Below are 16,197 nucleotides of genomic sequence, written 5' to 3' on the forward strand. Positions count from 1 at the left end.
TGAGAAACTACTGTACGACGATCGGTGAATACTAATGAGCAGTGTAACAGTGTATCTTATGTGTGGTCTTCCCCAGCGGCACTCAAGAGCCCCAGTCACAATGGGGAGTGATAGCCAACAACTGCAGTTTTACCTCAAATAACACTGCCGTCTCACTACTATAAAGTACCATAAAAGCAGTGCTCGGTATGAATTCACTGACTGCTTTACAAAGAGTATTTAATGAATAACGTTACCGCCACCATCTGCTTCACCCCCGTGTTTTAAAATTACTTCATCAGATCCTCTTCATTAACAGGTTTAAAAAACCAATACAAGAACCCCCTAGCACCCACCCCTCCAAAAAACCAACACAATACAGAACAACGTGGAGGTGAAAATCAAACCGCGAACTGATTCAGAATCTAGGCCTCTCGGTGCTGGACGATCATGGTGGAGGCAGAGCACAGGAAGTAAGGTCACCACCCAGGGAAAGCTAACCCAGGACCTCTCAGTTCCCAAAATAAAATGAAAACCCGAACAGTGTAAAGCTCAAAATGGTGCTGTAGTAAATGAAATAAACAGGAGGAGGCATTTGCAGCCATGGCTGAAACTGCCCAATAAATGTTTCAGATTTCTGAACGAGGGGGAAATTACAAGAATGTGTTTCCTAGTTATAATAAGTTATAATTCCTTATAAATGAGGAAGCTGAGTGCCGTCAGCGTAAATGACACAGGCCTCTGAAGGCTCTTGACACCCCACGCTGCTAACGCTGAGCACAGCGGTACGTGGGCAGGCGCCTACCTGGGGACTGTGCGTCTCGCAGTCCATGGCCTGGACGGCAGCTGTGAAGTGCCCACCGCTGTGCCGGTGCTGGTGCGTTGGGTCCGACCTGGCTCGCCCACTGTTGCTCGTGCCCGACGACCCACCTTAAGTATCGCAACCGAAAAGAACTTGTAAGTTCAAAGTTCATCTCGGTCAAGTTTATATTCTAAAACTATAACATTAAAACTGAAAGTATGTCACACACACAAAAAAGCACATTAACAGAAAGTCACGTGATTCCCTAAATTCTTTCCACTGAACTAAAATACGATCATGTTTGGTTTTGCCAGAGGAAAGCGCCAAACATGTGGACAAAAATTTCCATTTCGAAAACAATTAAAAACGTGGGTTAATAGAGAGTTTTGCTTCCAGCTACCAAGCAGAACTGATTACATGCATAATGACGTACTCAGGCTTTGGGGAAGGTGAATTTTTTACTTCACCACAAAGACGAGATTAGGTAAAATAATTCCTCCCTACCCCATTAACAAATTCTAAGAAACACTTTCAAACAAGCTCCATCCGTAAGGAAAACAGTAAACATTCGAAGCCTCGCCGAGCGGCACAAGCACCGACCTGAGCTGGACGACGTGCTCGAGGTGGTGCCCGAGGACTGGGACTGCTCCATCGCGGGGCTCGTGGACACACTGTTACTTGTATTTGTACCTTCGTCAGCTGTTTTCTTGAAAAAACTGTGCTGCAGGGCATAGTACGGTTGAATTCGAGTTTTGGGGTCATAATCAAGCATCCTTAAAATGAGGTCTTTGAACTTCAAGTAGTCGGCTACCGTATGACCCGATTCCCCAGCACGACGCCCACCAGGCCCGCCTGTTTCTACTCCAAGAATATTATGAAGTTTACGGGTTCCTGGTGGTTTATACTCCTAAAGAGAAAAAAGAGAAAAAGGCCTTCTATGAATATGACGGGATATGTAAAAGTCTCCATGACTTCAAACATGCTGAAATAGATAATGGTGAGGCATTTATTAAAAAGAACGCTTTATAGTTAGATGCTCTAATGATTTTCACACATCACTATTCTGAATGCACTATACTTAGGAATTCAAAAATAATCTTGAGACCAAAAATGACTACAAAGATCATGTAGCCCTGGGGTCAGCAAACTACGACTTGGCCCAGGTTCTGTTTCTGTACAGCCGCAACTATGAATAGCTTTTACATTTTTAAAGGTTGCAAAGACAAACAAAACCAAATAAGAAGATACAAGAGAAGTCCATAAAGCTTAAACCTTCGCTCTCTGTTCCAATGCACCTGAGAAGTTGGCTCCACTTCCTATAGTGACAGTGGCTCAGCAAAGCTGTGATGACCCCTCCAAGTAGGCTCCATGTAAAGAATCACGGTCTAACCCTACGTGCTCATGTTTAAAGAAATTAAAAGCACATTTTATTTATGTCTCCCTTTAGAAAATATGTTTAATAACAAGTTACTTTAACATGTGTTGAGTTTTTTAAATAGATAAGCCTGAAAATCTCTATGAATATTGAATTTATTCAGAATAGTATCACTGGATTTTTGCTTCTAGTTACAATGTGAAAATTTGCAAAAGACTACTACTGCCCTCACTCTAAAGCAAGGACAAGCCTGGCAGATAAGCCATAAAAATCACTGCTTTAAACAAAATAAAAACCTGTCCAAGAGCTGAGGACTAAAGAAACCAGAATTAAATTCTAGAAAATGAGAAGCCTTTCCTCCTTACGGTAGGAGAAAGAACAAATGCTATGGATCTGGGTAAGGAGAATCCAGTGGCACTCTGAATCAACTGCTCACGGCCACATATGAATAGGCTGGAGCATGGGGAGAGCCCAGACAGGACCCCCCCCCCGCCCAGGGCACTGCAAGTCTGGGAGCAGAGCGGCAGGATGACCAGTCTCCTGAGGCACAACAAGGTAGGAATGAGCTGCTGGCTGGGCAATAACGCATAATCCTTCCTGTCTCCACAAACACTGCTGAAAACCTATGAAGACAGTGGAGAATAGAATCTATGTCAAACAAACAAGCTAAACTACAAACAAGGTTGAGTCAGTCCCCCAACTAGTAGTTGACAGAGAAAGAGCCATGCCTAAGATTTCATCCATCTCAACTGTTCTTAAACACAGAAAGTCTGGCATGCATTTAAAAATTGCAGACACAACCCACCCAAAAAAGGATCCACAATGAAGTTAAAAAAAAAAAAGAAAGAAAATGACCCACATAAATAAATGACCCAGACGTGAAACTGGCAGACAGTCATTTTAAAATAAGTATGATAAACACATTAAAGAATTTAGTTCAAAGGTGGACAGCATGTGTGAATATGTGGGGGATTTCAGAAGAGAAAAAGAAAACTATTTTTTTAAAAGGATAAATGGAAATGTGGAAATGCTAGAACAAAAAAATTCCAGTATCAGAAATGAAGAATCCATTTAACGGTTTTAACAGATGACTGGACTCGGCAGAAGAAAAAAAAAAAAAATCAGTGAACTCGAAGATAGAGCAAAGGGGCGCCAAGCCAGTTAGCTCAGTTGGTTAGAACGTGGTGCTCTTAACAGGGTTGCCGGTTCAATCCCCACATGGGCCACTGTGAGCTCCGCCTTCCACAGCTGGATTGAAGCGGCTACTTGACTTGGAGCTGATGGGTCCTGGAAAAACCCACTTATAATAAATAAAAGTTTAAAAAATAAAAGACAGAGCAAAAAAATGATCCAAACTAAGACACAAAAAGGAAACAGAATGAATAACCCAGAGAGCCCTAAGGTAATATTAAGCACTGTAATATACATGTATTTGGGGAATTAGGAGGAGAAAGACTGAAGCAGAAAAGAAAAAAAGAAAAAAAGTCTGAGGATTTTAAAAATGAATGAAAGAGATCAACCCACAGATCCAAGAAACTTAGCAAACTCCAAGGAAAATAAACACACACAAAAATTATGCCTAGAAACGTAACAGTTAAACTATTGAAAAATCAAAAGACAAAGAGAAAACATGAAATCAGCCACAGGGAAGGAGACACATGATATGCAAGGGTACAATCCTTAGAAAAATCACAGACTTCTCTTCAGAAACAATGTAATACCGAAAGCAATGTCATTAACATCCTTAAACAATATCAAACATCTTTTTTTATTTTGCTAAAATGTCAACGCAGAATTCTATGCCCATGGAAATTTCCAAACCCATGGAAAATATCTTCCCCCAAGTGATGGTGAATAAAGGTATTTTCAGATAAATAACTGCTGAGAGAATCCATCAGCAGAAGTTAGTCACTATAAAATAAAAAGTTGAAGTTCTTCAGGCTGAAGAAACATGATAACAGGTGGCAGCCAGGAATTGCAGAAAGGAATGAAGAACTATACGGGTAAATAGGAAAAGATCTTTTGATTAGCGTTATTTTTACATGTTTTAAAATATCTTTAAAAGTCATTTTTATCTAAGCAGTTGATGATGTAAGTAGAATATGACGGCAAGTACACAAGAGATGGAAGACATTAGGTAAAAGCACATGGTTATCATGTGTACGAAGTGCTATAATATTATGTGAGGATCAACTGACAAGTTAAAGATGCATATAAGAGAAATACTAAAAATTACATACAAAGGAATAAAAAGTCAATAGAGGCAATGAAATAAAATACCTGAAAGTACTCAACTACCTCAAAAGAAGGCAGAAAGAAGGAAGGGGGAACAAAGAACTGACAGGATAAACAGATCACAACACAGTCTAAAACCCAAACCTCTGAATAACTTTAATGGGCTAAAAACACTCATCCTGAAAGAAAGAGACTATCAGGCTAGGTTAAAAAAACATGACAAGTTTATGTTGTATACAAAAGTCATACTTCATATAAAAGTATGAACACGTTTAAAGTAAAAGAGTAGAAAAAAGTATATACTATGAAAAATTTAAGAATAAGAAAGCTGGCATAACTATAGTAATATCAGACAAAGTAAACTTAAAGACAAAAATATTGTTGGAGATGAAGAGGGACATTTCAGGAGGAACGTGGTAGATGACAGTAAGTGAGCTCAAATATATGGAAGGAAAACTGATTCTGGGTGGTGAACACACAATGTGATATATAGATAATAGATTACAGAATTGTACACTTGAAACCTACGTAATTTTACTAACCACTGTCACTCTAATGAATTTTAATTTAAAAAAATGACATTTCATGATGAATGAATTTATCATGAGGTAATAATACTAAATGGGTCTACACCTATTAAGAGAGCTTCAAGAAAATGTAAAGCAACTAAAGGGAGACTAAGACAAATCCAAAATTATGACTGAAGAGTAACACACCTCTGTTATCGATACAGGTATACATAGACACACAGTTAGGGGTGTAAAAGCTCTGAAGAAAAATATCAAACAACCTGACATATACTGACATTTGTAGACCACTACACCAAACGAATATAAAACACAATTCTTTTCAAATGCACATGGAACATTCACCAAGGTCATAAAACAAGTCTCAATGAATTTTGAAAGAGTGAAATCATATTTTCTGAACACAATACTATTGAATTAGAAATCAGTAACATTAAGATATCTAGAAAATCCTTGAATATTTTGAAATTATGTAACACTAACAATGGGTCAATAAAAAAATCACAGGGAAATCAGAAACATTTCAAAATGAATGATAGTGAAAATAATATATCAAAAGTTATAGGATGCAGCTAAAGCAATGCTTAGAGGGAAATTTATACCATTCAATGTAATAAGAGAAGGAAATTTTAAGTAAATGATCTAAGCTTCCACCTTCAGAAGCTAGCAAAAGAAATTGAATCTAAAGTTAGAAGGAAATAATAAAGAACAAAAATCAATGAAACAAAATCTAGACTAAGAATAGGGGAACAAAAAGATCAACAAAACCAAAAGCTGGTTGTTTGAAAAGATTAGTAAGTTTGATAAAACCCGAGCAAGAGTAATAGGTAAAAAAGGAGAAAACACAAATGACCGGTATCAGGAACAAAAGAGAGACTGTCACTACAGATCCTCCAGAAATTAAAAAAACAATGAAATATTATGGTTACATTTATGCTAACAAACCCAACAACTGAGATGCGAAAGAGAAGTGTCTTAAAATACATAGCTTACCAAAATTCATTTAAAAAACAAAAAACACCTCTCAAAACACTAAACATAGAAAACTACCTGTTCAACCTGATATAGGGCCACAAAATATATGCAACTAACATCATATTTAATGTTGAATAACTACATGCCTTTCCCATAAGACTGGGAACATGCAAAGATGTTTGCTATCACCATTACTATTCAATATATGGAGGTCCTAGTCAGTTAATAAGAAAAAGAACGGCATACAGATTAAAAACATGAAACTGTTTATTCATAGAGAACATGATAGCTTAAGTAGAAAACCCGACAGAATCTGAAACAAAAAAAGTAAAATGAATAGGTGAATTTAGCAAGGTCTCAGGATAACATATATGTTAGCAATGAAAAATTAGAAAACAGCATTTTGAAAATGACAAAATAGCATCAAAAAAACCATTAAAAGCTTAGGAATACATTGAACAAAATGTGAATGAAACTTCTGCACTAAACACTACAAATGCTGCTGAGAGAAATTAAAGAGCTAAATACAAGGAAAGGTAAACCATGTTCCGAGATTGGAAGGCTCAATACTGTTAAGATGACCATTCTCCTGAATGGACTCTCAGTGTAATCCAAATCAAAAATCCCAGCAGGGTTTTTTGGTACAAATTTATAAGCTGATTCTAAAGTTAAGTATGTTATGAATGCATAAAATATATACATACTAGTCTATCTTATCATTTACTATTATAAAAGAAATACAAATCTATTACAAAAAGGTCAAATTTATCATAACTTAAACACACAGACCGCACACGCGACACCATTTGCAGTTGAGAGAAATGTAAACAAACATAAAGATGCAGTATTAAATCTTAACTGGAGTGTGTATTGTGGCTCTGGACTCATCTCGTGGCCTCCTCCTGTTGCTACCGCGGTGAGCTCAAGTATAGCAAGTGTCCTCTCCAGGAAACTGCGTATTGCAGTAAAGAGTGATCTCTCGCAGTTCTCACATATTTTTCATCGTGTTTAGTACAATACCGCAAACCCTGAATAACACGCCATGGCACCCATATGAAGTGTCACTAGTGATGCTGAAATGCTCCCAAGAAGCAGAGGAAAGTCATGACATTACAAGAAAAAGCTGAAGTGCCTGGCATGGAGCACAGGTTGAGGGCTGCAGCTGCAGTTGCCTACCATTCCAAGATAAATAAATACGTCATATGGACCGTCATAAAAATAAGAAAAGGAAATCTGTGCAACTGTCGCTGCAGCTATGTCAACAGGTGCCAAAACCTTGCACATTTTGCATATTAAAAATGCAATTTTTATATGGGGGCAGGATTGCTACAAGAAAGACCTACCTATACTCTAACATGATTCGAGAAAAAGCGAAGTCATGTGGCAACTTAAAGCAAAAGGAAGGTGAAGGGTCTAAAGCTGGAAAAGTTAATGCCAGCAAAGGATGGTCTGATCATTTTAGAAAGAAGTTTGGCTTAAAAAAAAGTCAAGATAACAGGAGAAGCAGCTTCTACCGACCCAAAGGCTGCAGACAGTTCCCAGGAGCCAGTAAGAGAATCCCTGGGGAGAAATGGTATCGGCCTGAAGAGGTTTCTAATGCAGATGAAAGTGCCCTGTTCTGGGGGGGAAATGTCACAAAAGACATTTTGTAGTAAGAAAGAGAAGGGAGTACCAGGATTTAGGAGGAAGGGAACAGGCCAACTAGAGTGTTCTGTGCAAATGCAGTCGGGTTTATGGTCAGGACCGCCCTGATCTAGAAGCAGCTGCTCAACCCCGAGCCTTCAGGAAAAGATAACACCAACTTCCAGTCTTCTGGTTGTATAAGAGAACCTGATAGAGAGAAGACCGTGAAAGTCTGGAAGGATTACAGCACCGAAGGTGCCACCGTTGTTACAGAAAAAGCTGTAAAAGCCATCAAGCCCAGAACAATAAATTCCCGCTACAGAAAACCATGCGCAGATGCTGTGCATAGCTTGACAGGATTTACGACAGAGCCAATCAAAAAAAATCATGATTGTGGACACCGCAAGAAAGCTGGGGCGGGGGGGAGGAGGTGCAGGGTAAAGCATTTCAAGATATGGATCTTGGAGAAATTCCAGAGCTAAGAGACACACTAGAGGAATGCAATGAAGACGATGTGCGGGAGACGAGCGCTTCCAAACAAGGGCCACGTGATGAGGAAGATGTAGAAGAAGCAGGGTCAGAAAACAAACTGACATCAGACGCTGGCAGAAGTGCTGAGTATTCAGGGCTGCTTTTGCCGTCTTTCATGACATGGCCACTTCCATGAGATGGGCACGGAAACTAAAACAAATGGTGAAGGAGTGGTACCACACAGAAACACTTGGAGAGAAATGCAAAGCACAAAGGCAGGCAGAAACGTCGACTGATTTGTCAGGTTACCCGCGTGTGCCTGCCGCTCCTGCCTCCCCTTCCACACCCTCTACCTGTCCCTCCTCTGCCCCCCAGATGGTGAGACCAAGCCTTCTCCCCCCTCTTCCTCCCCATCAGCCTTCTCAATATGAAGACCTTTATGATGACCGGCTTCCACTTAATGAACAGTAAATCATCATCATGCTGTACAGTTAATAAACGTGTCTGTTGTGTATGAGTCAGTGTCTTCACATGAAAATCTAGTAACCACAGCAAGGACTCTGAGACATTTTTGTGTCATCGTCGCCGTCACCAAGCAGTCATCGTGTAGAACATCACACGCGAGACTTGTGTGGAAGTGGACAGCCTATTCTCACACAGGCAAAAGGTGAGTGCTATTTCATATAAAGTAATGTATTCATTTTCTTACTGCTCTATAACTTGCTTTCAAGGACTTATATTACCATACGGTACGCCTCCCTCTCTCGTAATTGGAGAACCTGCATATCAGCTTATCATCACAGGTAAGTGCATTTTTTAAAATGTAACAATGTTTCCAATACTGTATTATAAATACGACTATAATCCTGTATGCCATAAAAATTGTATGATTCATTCATTAGTGTATAGGCTAGGCCACTGTGAAGCAATCACATAGTTCCTTCCTCATTATCAATAAATATGAATTTCTTTGTCACGTTATCTTTTCATTTTTGATGGTTAGTATTAGTAACATGCATAACATCTAGTGTTTTGTAGCATATAAAACAGTATTGGTGTAGGTACTGACACACAATTCACCTTATAAACAGACGATGTAAACTTATGAAATCGATAAATACAGTATAGTACTGTAAATATATTTTTTCTTATGCTTTTCTGAATAACATTTTCTTTTCTCTAGCTAACTGTATTATAATACAGTATACAATGCATATGACATATAAAATATGTTACTTGACCTATATGTAAGGCTTCCAGTCAACAGTAAGCGATTGAAGTTTTGGGTAGTCAAAAGTTATATGTGGATTTTCGATGGCACGGGGGTCAGCACCCCTACCCCTGCACCTGAATTCGTGACTTACCACAAAGCTATAGAAACCAGCACTATGGTAATGGTTTAAGGACAGACAGAGCAATCAAACAGAACGGAATCCAAATATGAACCCGCACAGAAAAGATAATTTTGTTTTGGACAATAGCACTAAGTCACATCAACAGAGAAAGGCGACTGTTTTCAACAAATCATGCTGCTACTAGATAGGCACGTGGGGAATATGAACTTCAGCTCCTACACCTCATTCCATATTCAAACATTAATCCAAGATCCACAGAACTTTAACATAAAAGAATCAGAAAAACTTTTAGAAGAAAACATGGGAGAATCGCTCCAAACTTGAAGAAGGCAACTTTTCTTAAAACACAAAAACTACTATTCATTAAACAAAGGTGACAAATTTGATTTCATTAATATTAAAATTTTCTGCTCATCAAAAGATACAACTAAGAAATAGGCAAACCACAGTCTGGGGAAAAAATATTGACACATATGTGACAAAGAACTTATAGAACTCCCACAACTCAATAATTAAACAACCCAATAACAAAGGGGCAAAAGACTGGAAAGACTGCCATAAAAGAAGAGGTACGAATGGCCGGTAAGCACGTGAAAAGGTGGTCGGTATCACCAGCCATGGGGGAAATGCACATGAAAACCACCACATATCCATTAGAATGGCTAAAATCAAAAAGACCAACCATATCAAATAGAGAGGATGTCATATAACTGGAACCCTCATATACTGTGGACATGTAAAATGATAAAACTTTGGAGAACTATTTGGTATTTTCTTACAAAGGTAAACACACATGTACCATATAACCTGGCAATAATTCTACTTTAGGTAGTGACCACAGAGAAATGAAAACATGTATGTACAGAAGATTTACACAAGAATGTTCCCAGTAGCCTTACTCATAATAGTCCCAAACTGGAAACAACCCAAACATCCACTGATAGGTAAATATAGATAGGTCATAGTACTTTCATTCAATGGAATACTATGAAGCAATGATAACTCCTGAGACACTCAACAATATGAATGAATCTCTAAAACCAAAATGTTTGTTAAGTGAAAGAAACAAATACTAGAGAATTCCATTTATATGAATTTTGCCTATGAATAGGCAAAACTAACTAACCTATGATGATAGAAAGCAGGGATGAGATGACAAACAAGGGTCATGAGAGAACTTTGGGGGCAGTGGAAATATATCTTCTTTTACGTAGTAGATATATTGGAAAATAAAGATTGAAACTCAAACTAAACACTTTAAATACACATCTTATTATATGTGAATTATACTTGAACAACAGAGCACCATTTGTAGTCTTACTTCTTCATCCCACTTCCCCACCAAAGGAAAAATATATAGTAGGTATGAATTTCATTACCAGGAAGCAAAAATGGGCTCTTGAAACATAAAATGACAAATTAAAAGTAAAAATAAAATCACGAAGAAAGTAAACCGCACAGATACCCAATGGTAGTGCCTGCACATCTATTTATACTTATGGTTAAAATCTTTAGCGCTTCCTTTCATAATGTAATCACTTTGGCTATGGATTTGTGGGGTTTAGTTTACAAATTTTATTTGTTTAAAGAGAAACAGCTATTTTATACTTTAAAACACTAAGTTCCTTATTGTGTAGTCAGTTGCTAATTGTGGCTAAGGGAAATCTCATAGTATCTATAGTTAATTAATATGTATTAAATGTAGATTAATACACTTTTAATTTTAAGATGGGAAAAGATTTATCTACTCTTTTCTCAAATGCCTCCCCAGAAATAATTAAAAATAATAGTAATGATTATAGCTTGAATTGGAAGGAAATGACAGGTTATAGTCCATTAACCGTGGTTTTATAAAGCAGAGATTTAGGGAATGGGATGGGATGAACATTTTATTTAAAAAAAGAAAAAAATAGCGTAAGAAAAGAAAAACAACTTCAAAATGGAGAAAGAAGTAGCCCTGTACTGCAGAGACACAAAACATGAAAGAGGTGTCATATGCTCCATGCTAATTCAAATCACCTGGCAAGAGCTACCTTGACTGCTGGTGAAGCTAAGGATTCCCAGGCTGTGTTTTGGTTCAGTGGGGAAAGGGGCCATGATTGACAGGTATGTGACAAAAGCAAAAGGACTTAGGATGTCTGCCTGGTGCTTTCCTTCCTTAGGGGAATAGGCAAAATTTAGCTGCCGGACATTGCACTGCCTGGAACTTTAGACAATAAGGCAGAATGCAATTCGCCACAAATCAGTTCTGAAAAACACAATTACATATATAGTATATTTTTAAATATTCTAAAGAAAATCACTTGGTATTAAAAGTTAAGACTCGATAGCTACATGAAGACGAATTAAAGCATACAATAATCTTCAGTTCACAGGAAATGACACTTGCTGGCCCCACCGCTAAAATGCAAGGACAAAATAAAAACTGGGGCAAAACTAAAATCTCTTCAACATTTTGTAGTTAAAAATGCAAAACTACAATCACATGGTGTCCTTTATATATATGTCACACACAATCACATATTTAGGCATTAGATTCATTGTACACTAAAACAAACTAGTATAAAATACATGATTATTTTCAGATCTATAAAACAGAAAGGTAAATCAAGATGCAGATTTCTCTATGAAACTGACATAGTTCAGGTATCCAAAAACCAGTTCTCAGATAAAAGCAAATCACTAAAACAAGCCTAATATTTTAAAAACCTCACTTTTTAAAGATTTTAGAGGTGTGAAATTCCTGCTAACCATATCATCAAGCTAAAAATATAAAATCGATCAAAGGATCATCTTGTCAGTTCATATTCTTGTCACATTACTGCTTAAGTCAAAAATCTTTTTCTTCCATCTGAACTAAAAAAATGGCCATTTACTGAAATTATGACTTCTGTTCACAGCTGCAGTATTGTTAACTGTGAATTCACTATACATGCAAGTTTTGAGAAACAAAGGTCAAACTGACTGATCCCACTGTTGAAACAAGGCTTGCTGATTTGATCAGCTGTCTCAAAAGGCAGACATACCGTTTTCATAATGTAGCCTTACAGAGAACCCTGACCATTAAGCAAACACTGGTCCATACAGATAGTTCTATATCTAGCTTTTGAAGAAAATATATACACACCTAAGTTATTATTGAAACTGTTTAACGCTGATTTCAAGTAAATACAAAATGAGATATAAAAAGACAACTCTAGTGAAAGAAATAACAAAGGCTCAAAAAAAGTGTTTCCCTATTTTACCCGTTTTCCATCTTTGGTCTTCTTTAAGTTCCAAGTGCCATCTGGCAACTTCTCAAAGAACTTTCTTGCTTTTGGTGCTTGGTCAAGAATATGAGCAGGTGGAATACCCAGAACTTCCACTATTTTATTCATCTGATCTACCTGTATTAAGAATAAAAACAAAAAAATCTGTAATTTCTACTGTAGTGTATCTTTTGCTCACCATTCATCCATTCACTCATTCATTCATTCACTATAAATAAGTGAGCTGAGCACCGCCTGTGGGCCAGGCACTGAGTACATGGTAATGAACAAATGAGATAAACTCCCTGCCCTCCTTAGAGTCCCACATCTCAGAGGGGAGGGCAGACAAACAAATAAACACATAAATCTGTGGTGTGTCAGGTGGCCATGGATACAAAGGAGAAAAAGGAAGGTTTGAAGAGAATTTTAAAAGTTTAAGTTGTTGGAGAGTTTTAGTTAAATAACCATCAAAAAAAAAAAAAAAATACCAGAGGATTAATAAAGTGTAGCTCTAATAAACTGCTTTTGAAAGTACAGATTCATTTACTCAAATAGCGAGTGTGTACTATATGCTGGAAACCACGCTCAGTAGAATATAGCAGTAAACAAAAGAGATAAAAATCCCTACCAAAAAGGTGATGTGATGGATGGGGAACAGATCCCCAATAACAAATACATACATATATTATGACAAATGACAACTGAGAACTATGGAGAAAATTATAGGGGATGGGGAGTGAGAAGGGACACTGCAACTTAAAGTGTTGTGAAACCACTAAGAAGGTGACCTGAGAGCAAACACTGAAAGACAATGAGGGAAGGAGCCAAGGGCTATCTGGGGAAAGAGCGTTTCAGGCACAGGAAGAAGAAATGCCAAGGCCTTGGTAGTGGCCTCTGACTACTGTTTCCAAGGAACCAAACAGAAGACTGTGTGCTAGGTCAGAGAGTGAGGGAGATGAGGGGTAGAGGACAGAAGTCCATGGAAGGAAGGGGTTTTCCAGCCAATCGAACAGCTCTGGCTCCTACAAGGACGGAGATGGAAGCCACTCAAGTTTCAGATTATCCTAATATTGTTTAAGCCCATGAAAAGATATTAATTTACAGTAACAGTATTTATATTAAAATAAACACACACACACACTATTGCAGTTACAGCTGAACAGTAGCTCTACCTTATTAGCAGTTCTATAACCCAGTACAAGTCATTAAGTTTTGTCGATCTTTCTTTTTTCATTTATAAATGAATGGACTGATCACAATCTGCAATGGTTAACTTTTCTTTAAAAATAAAAAACCCCACAAGCAAACAGTTTTAAAATCAATGAAAGCCTAACTGCTGTGACTGCAAGGGGATCTGGCCCCTCCTTTGCCCTCCCAAGTACTGCCCTCTGACCATCAAAAATCTTCTAAGAACACAGACAGAAAACCTGTGGACTAGAAGAATGGCACATAGTCTGTGGCTCTAAAATTCTACAATCCTAATTTACTCTAAATTATTCAGACTGAATTTCCATCAACGCTATTGGTCATCACTTCTTTAATTTCAAATTATACTCTCAAAATTTATAGTGACGTTTACACTGTTTTCAGGGTGGCCCTCATTCCTTCGTTATCAACTTCTTCTGTTATTATACTTAAAATCTGTAAACTTTATACAAAAATACTTAACATTTTCTAATCTACTTTATTGTTCTTCATTAGCAGATTAAAAGATCTAACTCTCTTAACATTATATAATTGAAAAAATGGATAATATACATTCAAAACTAACCTAACATTTGAATGATTAAGATGGTAAATAGACAGCTTTTCCTTAAAACAACTTTCAGATTACACTGTTCAAGATTAAAAACAAAAAGAAATTATGAAAATAGAAACAATTTTTAAAGCAACCCATCATATACCTCATTGGCTCCACTGAACAGAGGTTCTCCAGTGTGCATTTCAACCAAAATACACCCAAGGGACCACATGTCGATAGCAAGGTCATAAGGCATTCCCAGTAGCACCTCTGGAGACCGGTAAAAGCGACTCTGAATATACTGGTATATCTGAAATATATTTCACAATAGTATTAATTCCAAAATAAGTTTTCTTTAATTGTGGTCAACACTAGGTGAATATCAATCTAATATTAACAGAAACAAATAATTGGCTAACTCCTAAATTAGGGCTCCATTTACTGATTTCAACATTAGACTATGAATATTAAAGAACTAAACATGTCCCCCCTTTACCCTTCTACTATCCCCCCAATCCCCAACACCCTCTGGTAATCACTAAACTATTGTCTGTGTCTATGAGTTTCTGTTTCTTTCTCTGTCTTCTTCCTTTGTTGCTTTCAGTTTTATATCCCACATTATCAGTGAAGTCATATGGTTCTCGACTTTTTCTGTCTGACTTACTTTGCTCAGCATAATAATCTCAAGATCCATGTAGGTTGTCACAAATGGCACCATCGCGTCTTTTCTTATGGCACAATATTTCACTGTGTATATATACCACATCTTTATCTAATCATCTATCGAAGGACACTTTGGTTGTATATTTGAAACCTATGTAATTTTACTAATCATTGTCACCCCAATAAATTTTAATTAAAAAAAAGGAAAGAACTAAACATGTCAAGCGAGTGGTTAATCTGACTGAAATGCAAAATATATAAAATGTAAGTGTTTTCATTTAGTCCAATCCTAACTGGTAAATCATGATATATCTTAAAACAATTATGCCTTATTAGGAAAAAATATTATTGAGAATAATGTATTTCTCTATTAATTATTTTTTCTTGATATGGCTGGCACTTAGTTTGACATTAACTTAAGAGCTAAACTGTATTTAAGTTAACCTTCTTTAGGTTAACTTAGGTTACAATGTATTTCACCATTAAGACTCAAATAAACTCTGTACAACGTAACTGAAAACGCAGGCATCTGCACTGTATTAGTATCACAGATAAATCCTCGAAACATTGCCATATGAAGATTCAGCTGGGAGTCTTTTCTGGCTCATCACGTCTCTGCCCGGTCCCCCTCCTACCTCAATCTAAGCTTTCTCAGAAAAAGACACTCTTGAAATGGATTGTCGTCAATGAAGTACTCTGAAAATGTCTTGAGAAACCAGTTCATCTTCACTTAGCCCAAGTTTATATCTACTAAAGCAAGTATCAGTAAAGCAAAGAAAGTTTTATTTAAAAAGAATGAGAAACAAAATCCTCTTAACTACCTAACTCCACACTCAAACAGGCAGCCAGCAACATGGTCTTTTTCTGCTTTCTCACAAAAGCCTCTGTGGCTTCCACCTACAACTCCAGCCAAGTCTCCAAGAATAATAATCTCATGCCTCCAGAACCAGGTCAACCCAACCTTAAGGCCTTCTCAGAGTGAAGAAAGTCTAATTCAAAGGGACCAGGAAGAAGTATTACCTTTCCAAGTTTGTACAAGCCAAGAGCCTCATTAAGCCTCAAAGACTCCCTGCTCCTGTGATGGTCTTATTTCCCCCCTGAGGTAAGTCAGTCACCTCCACATCCAGTCTGATGACTGCAGAGACTGGGTCACCCACAAGGTCGTGCACCAGAATCCCGAGGGACTCTGACCGATACACTTGC

The 16,197-nt window shown here is 37.5% G+C and overlaps 1 protein-coding gene across 7 annotated transcripts in view; it reads right to left on the minus strand.

Annotated features, from left to right (window-relative positions):
- DYRK1A (dual specificity tyrosine phosphorylation regulated kinase 1A) overlaps positions 1–16,197 on the minus strand; it is a 140,102-nt gene that overhangs the window by 9,031 nt on the left and 114,874 nt on the right. For all 7 annotated transcript variants that reach the window (XM_019730317.2, XM_019730315.2, XM_074325423.1 and 4 more), the window contains 4 exons: positions 14,495–14,641; positions 12,588–12,728; positions 1,382–1,688; positions 785–909 (listed from right to left, as the gene is read on the minus strand). In XM_019730317.2, the coding sequence (XP_019585876.2) occupies positions 785–909; positions 1,382–1,688; positions 12,588–12,728; positions 14,495–14,641 (720 nt within the window). The remainder of the gene's footprint in view (positions 1–784; positions 910–1,381; positions 1,689–12,587; positions 12,729–14,494; positions 14,642–16,197) is intronic.

Source organism: Rhinolophus sinicus, linkage group LG01 (assembly GCF_036562045.2).
Source record: "Rhinolophus sinicus isolate RSC01 linkage group LG01, ASM3656204v1, whole genome shotgun sequence".
Classification (NCBI taxonomy): Eukaryota; Metazoa; Chordata; class Mammalia; order Chiroptera; family Rhinolophidae; genus Rhinolophus; species Rhinolophus sinicus.